This window comes from Elaeis guineensis, chromosome 13, assembly GCF_000442705.2.
Source record: "Elaeis guineensis isolate ETL-2024a chromosome 13, EG11, whole genome shotgun sequence".
NCBI lineage: Eukaryota > Viridiplantae > Streptophyta > Magnoliopsida > Arecales > Arecaceae > Elaeis > Elaeis guineensis.
This window is the reverse complement of record NC_026005.2, coordinates 78,224,038-78,237,417: the sequence shown is the minus strand read 5'-3', so window position 1 is coordinate 78,237,417 and position 13,380 is coordinate 78,224,038. Positions and strand designations below refer to the sequence as shown.

The 13,380-nt window shown below is 38.6% G+C and overlaps 2 protein-coding genes across 3 annotated transcripts; one reads left to right on the top strand and one right to left on the bottom strand.

Annotated features, from left to right (window-relative positions):
- The first annotated feature begins 694 nt into the window (after window positions 1–694).
- Window positions 695–2,612, top strand: LOC140853393 (protein MIZU-KUSSEI 1-like). Its single transcript, XM_073248012.1, has 3 exons — window positions 695–1,008; window positions 1,179–1,844; window positions 2,016–2,612. Exons 1-2 carry the CDS (start codon window positions 958–960, stop codon window positions 1,758–1,760), a joined length of 633 nt encoding a protein of 210 aa, XP_073104113.1. The 5' UTR covers window positions 695–957; the 3' UTR covers window positions 1,761–1,844; window positions 2,016–2,612.
- A 416-nt stretch (window positions 2,613–3,028) lies between these two features.
- LOC105033707 (uncharacterized) lies at window positions 3,029–9,918 on the bottom strand. 2 transcript variants are annotated; one of them, XM_073247731.1, is made up of 11 exons: window positions 9,551–9,918; window positions 9,250–9,319; window positions 8,629–8,709; window positions 7,726–7,842; window positions 6,258–6,698; window positions 5,766–6,181; window positions 5,120–5,219; window positions 4,957–5,016; window positions 4,775–4,861; window positions 3,850–3,978; window positions 3,029–3,579 (listed from the first exon to the last, which is right to left on the bottom strand). In XM_073247731.1, the coding sequence occupies exons 1-11, from the start codon at window positions 9,634–9,636 to the stop codon at window positions 3,274–3,276; spliced, it is 1,893 nt and encodes a 630-aa protein (XP_073103832.1). In that variant the 5' UTR covers window positions 9,637–9,918; the 3' UTR covers window positions 3,029–3,273. The 2 variants fall into 2 exon arrangements, with proteins under 2 accessions (XP_073103832.1, XP_019702309.1); XM_019846750.3 differs by having other exon boundaries at window positions 5,766–6,175.
- Window positions 9,919–13,380: the final 3,462 nt, after the last annotated feature.

The following is a 13,380-nucleotide window of genomic DNA, read 5'->3' as shown; positions in this document are numbered from 1 at the left end:
AATTCAAATATCATGGCCATCTAGACTAGAAATTATAGCATAAGCTAGTCTTTTTGAGACTGACAATGGATCGTGGTGCTGATAATTAGATCTGATTAATCTTATAAATTATATTAGTTGTTATTGCTGAATTAATAATCTATTTATATTTATATTATTTTTAATATAATATTTATTTTGATTAAGAAAGTAAGGCAAGTAAGAAGTAATATATTAAATAATTTTATAATATAAATATGAAGTACAATGCTATATTTTTATTATAATTTTAAAAATATAATTGAATAATAAAATGATTAATAATGAATCATAATATTGTATAAATCATGAAAATTATATGTAACATCAATATAAATATATTGATATATTTTATATATATATATATATATATATATATATATATATATATATATCAATTTTTTTTATTAGATTGTATGATATTTTTGGTTTCAAATTTAGTCTAAGATTACTATTCATTTTGAAAATTTCTTTTTTGGATTAGTTTAAGATTATTGGATTGGGCGGTGATTCTAGGGGCCTCGGTAATCTTAAAAATGGAGAAAAGTACTAGTTTTTAGCTAGTCGGTCCGGCAATATGGCCGCGGAGATGGCGGGACTCGTGATGCGCATGCAGCGCTTCCGGCGCGTCGCGGGAAAGCCATCACCCGATCGGCACCCTATCACGGCTTCGTGCTATTTCCAAATATCTGAATACTCACGGCACGACTCTTCTAAACAATCTTCTCTATCCGTTCGCTTTTTGCGGCCTCATTTTTTCGATCGGAGGAAAAAAAAAAAAAATTACGAAGAGCGGGGTACCTTCTGCAATCGCGAAATAATCTATAAACACATCCGTAATAATAATCATTAAAATTAAGTGTATTTCGAATTTACACTCCAGCCCACCAGATTAACTACCGAGAATGCGAGCTATGATCACATCCGAGGAAAGATTCCATGCTTCCCGTTAACGTCGACTTTATCCGCTTCTGTTCACCAAGATTCTCGGTATCTCGTTCTTCCTCGATAATTCACACGTACCTCTCTCAAAGTCCCAATCATATCGTTATCTTCTCTTCTTCACCTTCGTCAATTTTCTTTTTTAAATTTGAATTTTAATTTTTGCTCTTCAATTCTAATTAATTTGAAATTTGATCACGGCATCACATGGCCGGCAGCAAGGGAGGAGACGACAGCAACCACGCGGCGTCGCGGTGGAGCATGCTCCTCTGGATCGCGGACGCGCTGCTGCTCCCCTGCAAGCCCATCATCTTCCCCCTCTTCAGCCCCCGCCCGCCCACCGTTACCGGAACCATCCTCTGCCCCCCGACGGCGACGTTAACAGAAGGATCCGTCTCTTCCTCCAGGACGGCACCCCTGCTGGCCCCACGCTCCTCCTCCTCGACCTCCCCCTCGCCCCCTGCCACCTCGCCAGCGCCTCCCGGATCACGCTCGAGTGCGAGTCCGGTGGCGCCGGCCCGCTTCTGGCGGAGCCCGCGTGGGCGGTCTCCTGCGATGGGCGGCGGGCCGGCTTCGGGACCCGGCGGGCGAAGGCCACGGAAGCGGAGGTCCGGGCGCTGGAGGCGATGCGCGCGGTGTCCGCCGGCGCTGGGAGGGGAGTCGGCGGTTTCACGTACATGAGGGGGAGGTTCGAGAGGGTGGTGGGTTCGGTGGACTCCGAGTCGTACCATCTGGTGGGCCCCGCCGGGTTTTTCGGAGCCCACGAGCTCAGCTTCTTCTTCCTTCGCGTCCCACTCTGATGGCGTATATGCCTCACGAACGTGCTCTTGTGGATTACCGCAGCTGATTAATCTCCAGCTTCCAGTCCTTATGGAACCATAATAGTATGGATCGGCAATTTCTTTCTTTCTTTCGTTTTTAATGCATTTCTTATTTGTTTTTACAATTTATAGATGTAAATAAAGTGGGAAACTAAATCCATTTTTCAAGTTCTTTTTCCTCGTGAATACTAAAGGTTAGCTTGTATCATGATAATATTCTTTGCTGATTTGCAGAAGCAGCAACGGTACAGACATGTATGCCAATAGCAAGTTCCAACTGCCATGTACTCATATTGCACAAGTATTATTTTTATTGATGGAAGAGTTTTATACAAGAGAAGCAGGGGTTATAGGAGCTGTCAGGAGAACCTAGGAGCTGTTGGGAGAACCGCTACCATTACAAAGTGTGAAGAAAAGAATGACTGTAAAACGGCCACCACTATTTTATTGATGGAAGAGTTTTATACAAGAGAAGCAGGGGTTATAGGAGCTGTCGGGAGAACCTAGGAGCTGTTGGAAGAACCGCTACCATTACAAAGTGTGAAGAAAAGAACAAAAAATAGAGTAAGTAATATATATATTGCACAAGTATTCAAGAAAGTATTTATGAACCTAATCAATCATCGTAAATTTATGAGCCTAGCCGTGAATGATCCAAATATTCATGTAACATATCCTGGAGGCTTCTACATTTTTTTTTATTTTTTCACTTCCTTTTTCTTTCATGTATCTAGATTTGTAGGTCACCCATGGTTGTTCTCTTTCTTAGTATAAAGAGGGAACATACGTATGATTGTTGCAAGGAAGAATCCAGACACCGTTTAACATGAGAGAAATAAAAAAAGACGAATCATGAGAATTCCTGTTCCAACCCGTCAGCCAATATTGTATCCGCTTTACCTTAAAGCAAAATACCTGCGTTCACTTTCAAACAACAGAGTACAGGCATCCTTGATTCTCGTTTCATCCCTGAGCACTATCTTCTAGAAACGTATCACACTTTCCAAATCGTGCTCATCGGTGAAGGAGCAAGTTAAAAGTTATGGTACAGGAAGAAGTATCTACCTAATAACTACCCGCATGGTGTATACATACATGTTTTTTTTCCTTATTTAAGATAACAGAAGGGGTTTCCAGCTAGCCCCCACCCAATTTATTGAGATTATGAATTCTTAAGAGGTGCAGGTAGGAGTTGATCCCAGGCAAAAGTGTATAAATATCGAAGAAGATTTCGAGTCATAGGGTAAACTAACGTAGACTGGTGCCCTGCTTTTTGGTGAGAAGAGAAAGGCTTACATGATGTCCACCTTATGCAAGTATCACTGAATTATGTACACGAATACAGTGTCAGCAGCCTTTATATCCTCATAAATCAACTCTTTTATGCACACTACGCTCAAACACACAAAAAAGAAAAAGGACCCAACTCATCTCCACGCACAGAGGCAGACCATGGTTCTCTTAGTAGAAACATTAGATGGTGTCAGTTGGTCTAAAGACTTGTCAATTCTCTTGAAAGCAAATATCTGAAAGAGCAGTTGTGAGGTACCCATTCAATGATCCTGTAGGAACTTTTCTGTTGCCATCGGTGCACAACCGTTCTTATAGTCTCAGGAAGATAGCATTGAATCATGTCCAGTAAAACTTGCTCACTTAAATTGGAGTCCTTTGCAAAAGTGTCGATAACCTTTGGTAAAAGAATCGTCTGTTCCTTTCGAGTACCAACAGTCACCTGGACGTACTGCTCTTTTGCAACTCCCAGCTGTTGGAACAATCTCTTTGGGGTGTATATGCGGACCTATAATAAGGGAGAAGAGCAAAAAAAAAAAAAAGTTAAAAAAAAAAGAGGATGCAGAGCCATATCAAAGAGACTTGTTGTTGTGCATTTCTAGTTAGTGTTTTTAAGTTCGTATCCCGTTCTTTTTTCTTTTTTTTTTTTGAATTTTTAGTTTTTATCTGCAGGCTAATCCATGCAAGTTTCCAAGGAAAGTCAATCAATATGAGAATATAATTGTTCTTAACTAGCAGAGACATTTTTTTTTTCAGATATAAGCAATTTAAACTTTACCGGAGGATCTGAATGGCTTCCGGAACAAAGTGCAAAATGTAACAGAGGTTCAGGATGCTCAATGGCATAGGCTTGCCACTCATCTCCATCTTTGAACTTCATTTTTGGGGATAGTAATATCCGAAGCCACTACAAGTATAAGAAGACTTGTTAAGAATCACTGCAGAAAGTAAACGACTAGTATCAATCAGCAATAAGTAGCTCATCTAAAGAGGTTCTGTGAACAGAGTTTCTTCTCCATGATAATTAACCTTACACAGTTGCAACAAATTTCACAATAGCGACAACCGAAAAAAATAGATAACAAATAAAAGAGCAGCTCTTTAAGGCTTGCTTTCATACCGAGCTGGATCCAGAAGATGGCTTACCCGATTGTTAGCTTCCACAGTGATTATAAATCATGTATGTAATTTATACTATTTTAAGAACTTGAAGTTCGGGGAGCTGTGGAGGAGATTCCTGGAGTGAGTAAAAAACATATCTAGGATTGTTGATGGTTCTTCAAAATAATTTTTTGTCAAAGAACTTGTCAATTGTATTTTGAAGCTTGATGAGGGAGCTAGTTGAATAGTAGCCACATTATGAAGATGAGGCACTACTAGGGAAATCGTGAGACATTTTTCTTTAAAAAATGGGGAATGCTTACGAAAAGTAGCTACAAAACTCTGCAAAAAAAGAAGGCTATCGAAAGATAAAAGAAATCATTCTTAGGAGTGTAGTGGTATTTGTGAATTTTTGGAAGGAAGAATATTTGGAGAGAAGATTACAAAGTTTTACTGCATAAACTTTAATGATATAGAATAACAATCACAAGCCTAAGAACACAACCTTTGTCAATTACGGTCTTCAACTATGATGTACAACAAAATAAAATCAATAGACCCAGTAAATCTTTTAAGGAAAATACAAAGCATAGAAAGAACACCTGTCCAGGAGGATGTGTACGGCATCCCAGAATTGAACCTCGTATCATGTCTGCATTTATAGTACGACCACCTATATTATATTTAGCCTGCAGCAAACAAAATTATAATCAGAATAGCTGCCCTCGAAATCTGCAACATGTACACTGCTTTTTAATTAACCTCTATCTGAGATCATATTCACCTTCACGAGTAATGATGTCCTTTTCATGTTATTTTTAGGGATCCCATACTCTAGATGTGCCTACATAAGCAATTGATAAGGAGATGACACTTAGAGATCACTTCAAAAAGAAAAATAGCACATGGCATAGATGACCAAGCTTCAAAAAGTAGACAGCAATTACATGCATCATCATAGCATTGTGCACATTGATCCAGAAGGCAAGCTTCTCCTCGCTCTTCATTTTTCTGGGATCCACTGTTTCCAATCGATGGACAAGCAATCTGTTACCAGAAGTGATTAAATGTCAATCTCATCAAATTATATTAAAAGAATTGAAGAAATGACTAATTTGGTCACCTGATCTCTCTACTCTGTCAGATGTTCAGAGACACATGCACATTAATCAGATATGTAGTCTCGCAGATAATGGTGCAGTAAACAGAGATCACACTCAAAAGAAAAGAAAAAAAGAAGCAAAAGATACGCTAAACAGAGATTTGAGTGCCAGATTTTGAAAAAAAAAAAAAAATCAAATAAGTTTCTAGTAATTCTATATTCCTTTTGAGAGATCAGACTTAATTAACAAACAATTAGCAGTCCAATAAGTCTGTTTCATTAAGAAAAAGTACTTGTGGACACAAGCCATGGAGTCAAAATATCAAATTCTATTGGTCATACATCATGATGAAGCTAGAAATAGTACCAGTGTGTTGGAATGGTATACATGCTTACAACTAGAAAGAAATTGAGAATAGGTATAATGTGACTTGACAAGTGCCTCAATAAGCATCAGATTTTAGATGAAGTTCTGGAATAAGAAAACTTACTTATAGTCATGCAGCATGCCATTAACATCATTCAATCTTTGACTCTTCTTGCGTATAGAAGTTACTTCAAGCATTGCAGTGTAAGATCCGCTGAACTCCTTTAATCCGTCGACCACAAAGCGATTGTCTAGCAGTGCATCTAGAGTGGATTCTCTTTTACAACCAGGACTTGATACATATCCCATAAAATTGGGAGAAAATGTACTCTTGGACGAGAAGGATGAAGTAGGAGAAGACAAGAGGCCTTGAGGCACCAGAGGAGAGTCAGCCAATCTGCAATATATGGCGCCCATGCACCTGACCATATCTTCAGAGATTCTGTTGGGTGTCTCAGGAATGTGATCAGCAATTCTAGTTCCAAGATGATCTGCAAGGCTTATCACCCCTCCTGAGTTAGCATTCTGTCCATGCTGCATCTAAGCCATAAAAATCCATCATTAATCAACCGACTGAGAAACCTAGAAGTATGAATGAAATTGGAGTTCCAACTACCTCAAGAAAAGATAAAGGCAAGGTATGGCATGCCTCAAGAGCTCTAGTTAGGTTCTTAGAAGAAGGCGACACTCTAGCTGAACAAACTGCACGTTGCAAGAGAGAGGAATGGCTTCGGCGGATGCCACGACTGTGCTTTTCTAGGCTATGGACAACACAAGCTTCATTCATGGATTTGGTGGCTGACGTGTAGGGAAGCATCATGCGACCAGACTGAAATGCTGGATTTTCTTTTCTGGATGGGATATTCAATGTGGTAGCATCTGATAATAGCCTTGATTGAGAGCCCAGTGGCTGTCCCTTTCGGTCTTTAACAGCAGTGGGTGATAAACTGGATATCTGCTGTTCAAAAGCTTTTCGATACTGGGATAAAAGATATTGCTCCAAATACATAACCTCTAATTCTAACATCGCAATCTCCCTTATCAGTTCCTTGGTGGGCTGACACCATATGGAAGTCATATTAATGCACTTTCTAAAGCAAGACAGAGTAATATTAAAGAAAAAAAAAAGGTAGTGGGAGAAAAGTTGAAGTCCAATTTGAGTATCACAATCCAAATCAAGCAGGTATTAGGTACATCTAAATTTTTCTATTTGTCAAATGGATATTCCTACATAGTCAATAGCTAAACCTAGGTGAAGACAAATCTTACAAATCTTAAGTAAAATAAAAGCTGAGGATGAGCTAACATTTTTGTCTTTATCACAATTTAAAACTCAAGCATTGTCATCAACTAACTGAATTAGAGAAACTAGGAGATTGTTGTCATTAGTATCAAGGCCTGATATACATTGTTGACCTTTTCCATAACAACTTCACTTATTGAGATCTAGTTGTTAATGAGCATGGTATCAGAATCAGAGGTCATGAGTTGAACCCTAATCAGATCGATTTTTTCTGGTTATTTTCTCGAGCGTTTTCTTAACTCATTTCTGGTTGAGTTGTTCTTAACTTATTCTTATATTGAGTCATTCTTGACTTGCTCCAGGTCATATATGGAGGAGGGTTGACTCAGTGTTAAGACCTGACATACATTATTGATCTCTTCCCTAACAGCTTAAGTTTTTGTCAATATTACTGTTTATTTTCTTGAGTCTTTCTTCCTTTAACTTGTTCTCATTTAAGCTGCTCCTCACTCATTCTTATCTGTTGTTGTCTTGAGTTATTTTTGTCAATATTACCATGCCTTCACGTATGTACTCCGGACCGCATCTCACAGCTTAAGCTTTTGGCATATAATGATTACTTAACAATTAGAGCATGAAATGACTTTAGAAAGTTATATATATATAGCATTCCAACACTCCACTCTCGCTTTGAAGTTAAGATATCTATGCAACAATCAAAACCATATTATTGAAGTAGGCGCCATTGAAACTTGAAAGGTGCTCAAAAAGAAGGTAACGGTGCATTCAAGAAGTAAACATCAGTCATCAGCAAGAAAAGGAAAAATCAGAAAAGAGTTACTTTGGGCATCAAACTGTCACTTGACAAATCAACAACAGGACACTTGTACCCCAATGCTTTCTCTAGAGCACGGCGCATAACAAGTTGATCCTGGAGCCATTTCTCAAGTTGCTGAATCTGCATTGTAACAAAGAATAATCAGAAAGCATTTCTTCAGAAAAAAGAAAAATCAGAAAGCATTTCAGAATATGACAGTGTGCAGGAGAAGCTGTAATTGTTGATAGTAATCATCGATGCAAGGGTTATGGAAGACAGAGATAAACTAGGTGCTATTTATTAAGAATTTCGGGTCCCTCAAGATATCTCTGCATTCCATTGGAACTGTACTTGAGGATGCTAGCTCTTGTTTAGTTCTGCTATATTGGATGTTATCTTCTGCCACGGAGAGTTCAAAAGCAATCAGAACACACATGTGCTGATCAAAAACGAATCCGTAATGCTGATAACTTGATGATGAAAAGTTATAGTTTTCACATAATGTTAAAACATATGCACTAAGAACTGCAATATAAATTATCCAGGAACTGGATGGAGCATTCTTTGTTGCCAAATTTGAATCCCAAACACTGGAGCATTTCTTAGAACCAAATACTGCTAGAAGCTAGTTGATAACTCCAAAAATTCTTAAAAATGGCATGTTGTAGTTACACCTAAATACTAGTCATCATTTCAGCATTTTTTTGCACAATCATTTCAGCATTTCAAACATGTTGAATAGCCAGATGATCACAATTTCATTCTGGTCTATTTACGTAGGTAACTGATTATCAATGCATGGCTGCTTAGTGCGCAGAGGGTTAGCACTTGCAAGCCAGAAAATTAGAGTCTCAAAAAGATTTAAATTTTACAAATAGATGCATAATTTAACTAGCTTCTAGTGGCGCTATGTGCTCTGTTGCATACCTCTTGCTTCAAAGAACTTTGAACCTCATTATCAGGAGATGGTCTGCTCTTGATGTCAGTTTGCCCCTTAGTATCTATATCCTGTATACCAAAGCAAATCTGGAATTATTATTTTTTTTTTTTTCATGTTGCATTCGCCATTCTAAGAAGATACTTGCTAGTACAAAAACTTCCAAAAAATTGGATAGAAGTGCCTATTTTTTACAAACTAGAATGGCCGATAACTACCAGTAAACAATCACATTGTCCCTTGTTATGTAAAGAGGGCTTGATAGCATTCGCATTTTCTAGCCACACATGACTGGTATCCATTCAAAATCAAAAGGCACAGAGCCACAGACAACATAATTTGCATTTTTTTTTTAATGCGAAATTGCAACTTAAAGGTCACAGTTGTTGTAATCAACATGCTTGGCAGCTGCATGCCTTGGAGATATAAATAGGAAACTAAAATAATTTGAAATTAAAATTTATTTCCAGTCGTTGACAAGTATTCCGCACATCCACGAATCAACAAACTCCAGCTTCCTAAATTAGGATCTCAACAAAAAATACTCTTGATATACATGAAGTAAGAAATTCTGGCTCTACATGAGGATCTAAAGAAAGAAAAATTCTCACCAGCATAAGACGCTGAAAAGATTTGAGCGATGAATCCAACTTATCCTTCTGGACTCTCTTATCAGAATCACTGTTATCTCAAGCCAACTATATCAACGCAGGGTACAACAAAAACACATGCCTAACAACTTTGAATTAAGCAATGGATAAATCTAAGTAAGATCCAAAGAAAATCCAGCAATTTTAAGGGAAAGAACACAACCTCCTCCCTTTGACATGCACCCAGAAACTCATCCGGATTCTCAAAAACAGTAGGGCTAAAGAAGCAGGAAACAACTGAATTGGGATAGGAATCAGCTACCTCTTGGAACGCTTGTGTCTTGCAGAGGTTACTTCCTTTGAATCCATTGTTTTGACAAAAGAAATTTTGCATTTCATCTCCGGCATCTTTGAGTCATTAAATCACCTCAAAGGTCATTCCTGCAGACTGTTTGAAACATCTAAGAACTGCCCCAAGGTTTCAAACAATGAAGTAAAATGAGAAACACAGCATTCAAATCGGAATAATCTCCATCGCAGAAGACATCTTAAAGAGAACAACCAGTGGTGGAGAAGAGAAACACTGGAATGGCTTGTCAAGCAGAAGAACCGCACTTCATGGTGATTTTTAAGATAACTTCAGTTTTTGTCAAGATTTCTTTGTGAGCATGGCACCATCGAACACCGGAAAGGTTTCAGCTCTGACATTTATAGTATTTATAGGCAACCACATATAGAGCCAGTGTCCAGAAATGACCATGTGAGCATCCCGTCAAAAACTTATTACTTTCCAGGAATTAAGAAATAAGGTTGGAGACTTGCGACTGACAAGTCACGTAGCAGCATTAAGTAATGGCAAAAAGTCTTCGTGTTTTTCCCCCGACTGTGACTCTCGGTCGCACCAACATACTCTCTTATTAATGAAATCCTGGTAAGGAGCCACGGCTCCCCTCCATTCCATCTCACACACACACGCGCGCGCGCAAAGAAGGAAAAAAACGAAAAGAAAAAGAAAAAGAAACTGGGAAAGAAAAAGAGGGTGTCCTCTGAGTCGGTTGTTTTGGTTGAACCCGTTTCGGACCTCCTTGTTTTCTTTGTCTTAACCGATTTTATTTTCTCTCCTTACTTCTTTCTCTTGTAAATTTCACCTTTTGTACATTCTCTTCCCTGGAATAATAACAGGTGGCTACAGGTCTTCAGACCATCAGCCTCCCCTTTTCATCGAAAAAAAGAAAAAGAGGAGCATTAGGTAAGGCAATCAATTTATCCGGGCGGGGTGGTACTCGCAAGAGGATGTGGTCCCAGAGCACTTTCTGTAGATATGTCCATACATTACCCCATAACATGATAATTTCGAAGAACTACATCAGCCGCTCCACTTTCATACAGGGACATATTATGTATAACGTTCGCAGGCACTTCTGCTCAATCACAAGAGGATCGTGTGGTTATCTTCATGCCTGATTTCTTCTTCGGATAAATGGGAGTCAGCATGTCAGCGTGCTGGAGAGTATCGGTGCTGCATGAAGCCCCTTTCCGCAGTCATTAATTTGGTTTTGTTTTTATTATCGGACTCAACTCGCTTACTACAATCCGACTTCTCCTAGGAATTGATGCTTGTTTGGTTAGGGGTTTTACAAGCCATGTTACCACACAACTGTGATCTGAATTGACCGCATATCTTGTTTGCTGGAATTAAGTTCGATATTATATTACTCTAAATTGTGGCTGCCCTTCCGATCTCGGCACCTTGAACCTTCTTCTTTGTTGTTTAGTCTGGAAGGATGGACGCCAAGGACATTGGATGATTTAATGCTAAGGATCAAGGTATTGCTTTAAGAGAATCTTTCTAGCTTCTTAAAGTTAAAAAGCGACAGAATAACTGGCCCTTGAAAGGGATGAAAGTGAGGGATAAAAGAGGATTTGGCTACTTCAAGGAAGGTGATCCAATTGAGATTTCCCTTCTGTTTGTGCTATTAATCTCATAAGGAACTAAAGATACCCAGATTGTCCACTATTTCAATGGAGTATTGCTTGACACAGAATCTATGGCTTAATATAATTTCAAATGGCTTGGCCGTTTGCAGAAAGACTGAAAGGAGACTGGGTACCACAGTTCCTTTTTCTTCTAGTGACAAGGACATGCTCAAAAAAGTGCTACCCTTCCGAAAGCTCTACACAGAGCAGACAAAGGGAAGTCCAAAGTCTTCGCGTGACCACTTGGATTGGTGGCTTTGAATGCGAAGACCTCTAAGTTCGCATATGAGACCTCTTTATTGCCTATTTCTATGGATCGACAGGATCCGTCCGCAACCTCTTTATGCCTATTTCCATGGATTGCGACTGCCACTAATGTTACATTAATTAGTGTCCTTATTTCCATAGCTTTCATTAGGTAATAATTTTTTTTTTTTCTTTCCATAATTTTTGGGTCAAATATATGGAAGGTTGGAACCTTTTATGATGTTCTGACCAGAAAAAAAAATAAAAGGGCTCTATAAGCTCACAGATTTCTGGCCTGTAGACAAGTCTCAAATTATGTAAATGACATGCCCTAACCTGTCAGTTGTTAGTTTATTTGTTGTTCTCTAGATGGCTGTCACGGTTGTGGAAACTGTAACCTTCTATAATATGTTATTACTGAGCCCAACAACTGTGGGATAATAAATCAGCTAAAACAAAATGAACGACAGACATGCTGGGTTTCATGTGCTTGTAGAGCTCGTAGAGACATCAGCTATTCAGTCTTGGTCGAGGAAGGAAACATATAATAACAATGAAAAATACATGGGTTATCAACGCCTTCCTCCAATGAGTGAAAAAGATTGAGATCCAAAAAGATGCTCACGGTTGATGCATCCATTGACTGATATAGATATTGCCTTCGATACACCTGGACTTTGATATCATATATATTTTTCTATTGAGAAGGTCAAAGGGCTGCAGGGTTTAAGTTCGCTTTCTTCTTCAAACTAAAAAAACTTTTTTTTTTTTTTTTTTGAGCAAAACTAGTACATGCTCGCAACCATATCAGATGATATCTTGATTAGAATGATAGGCACTCGCTGTTTTTGAAACAAATAGTGCTCAATTTAGTACTTTCTTTCCTTTTTGTAGGAAACTATAATTCTGTGCCAAAAAAAAAAAAAAAGGGAAAGGCGTAATTCTAGTATATATTGATATTTCCATGCGTCCATATATTTCATGAGAGGCCAACACCTACCTACAATTGCCAATAAAAATTAAGGACAAGTCTACAATTCATGGTAAGCATAAGAAATCTCTTGTCACTCTTCTTGTGCACAAATCTCGAAAAAGAAAGAGCTTACCGGAAATGCTGGGGCAACAAACTGTATTTTCTATAGGCATCGAATCATGCAGCAATTATTCCATCTTAGACACGAATAAGATCAGCATTATAATCACCTGTCCTTATGCTCCATGGTCAACATGAAAGACTAACTATTAGATGCAACAGCAAAGAAAGCTTTCTCCTCTTCGATCTTACAGAGGAGTTTTAATTCTTTTGTTACAATCCGATACATCTTGTAATCAGACCATACTGTAATTCTTTTGATCTCCTCTCTCACTTTGTAATTATTTTATAGTAATAAAAGCTGGGTATGACTGTGCTGTTCTGTGCACAGTCTCTCTTTTACTCAAAAAGAAAAAAAAGAAAAGAAAAAGGAAAGCTTTCTCCTGCACATCCAGCTGAATCATTTCGAAAACATGCCTTGGAATCAAACCACAGCGCCAGAAAAAAAAAAAAAAAAAAAAAAAAAAAAACAGAACCGAAAAAGAAAGCAGCCTAAACCTCAGCTTCTCCAGGAGTTTTTCTACCGTCACCGATACCAACATGGATAAAGAGAAAAGTCGTTATTGAAAAGGGGAAAGAAACAACTCAGCGGGAATCAGGGTCGCGTTTCTCGGTGTCTAAAGCTCGGGGGACGTGTGTTTGATTCCGGGGAAGAGAGAGAGAGGAGGCATCTCCTCTACCCCACAGTTAAAAATAAAAACAAGAACACTCGAAACAACGTGCAAATAGAAACGACAGGCGAACTTTCCAAAAGGATTTTGACAAAAGCTCGGATGCTCCATAAATCTCAGTTCCAGCCTCTAAAATAGCCGATCACCAAAAGAAAGGGCAGAAGG

Bases quoted from the DNA above. Each gene is read 5' to 3' on its own strand.
- LOC140853393 (XM_073248012.1), top strand. From the start codon at position 958: ATGCTTCCCGTTAACGTCGACTTTATCCGCTTCTGTTCACCAAGATTC. The intron at 1,009-1,178 runs GTATCTCGTTCT...CATGGCCGGCAG, and splicing joins TCTGTTCACCAAGATTCTCG to CAAGGGAGGAGACGACAGCA.
- LOC105033707 (XM_073247731.1), bottom strand. From the start codon at position 9,636: ATGCCGGAGATGAAATGCAAAATTTCTTTTGTCAAAACAATGGATTCA. The intron at 9,320-9,550 runs GTAGCTGATTCC...TTGAGATAACAG, and splicing joins AGACACAAGCGTTCCAAGAG to TGATTCTGATAAGAGAGTCC. The intron at 7,843-8,628 runs GTATGCAACAGA...GTTACAATGCAG, and splicing joins AAAGTTCTTTGAAGCAAGAG to ATTCAGCAACTTGAGAAATG.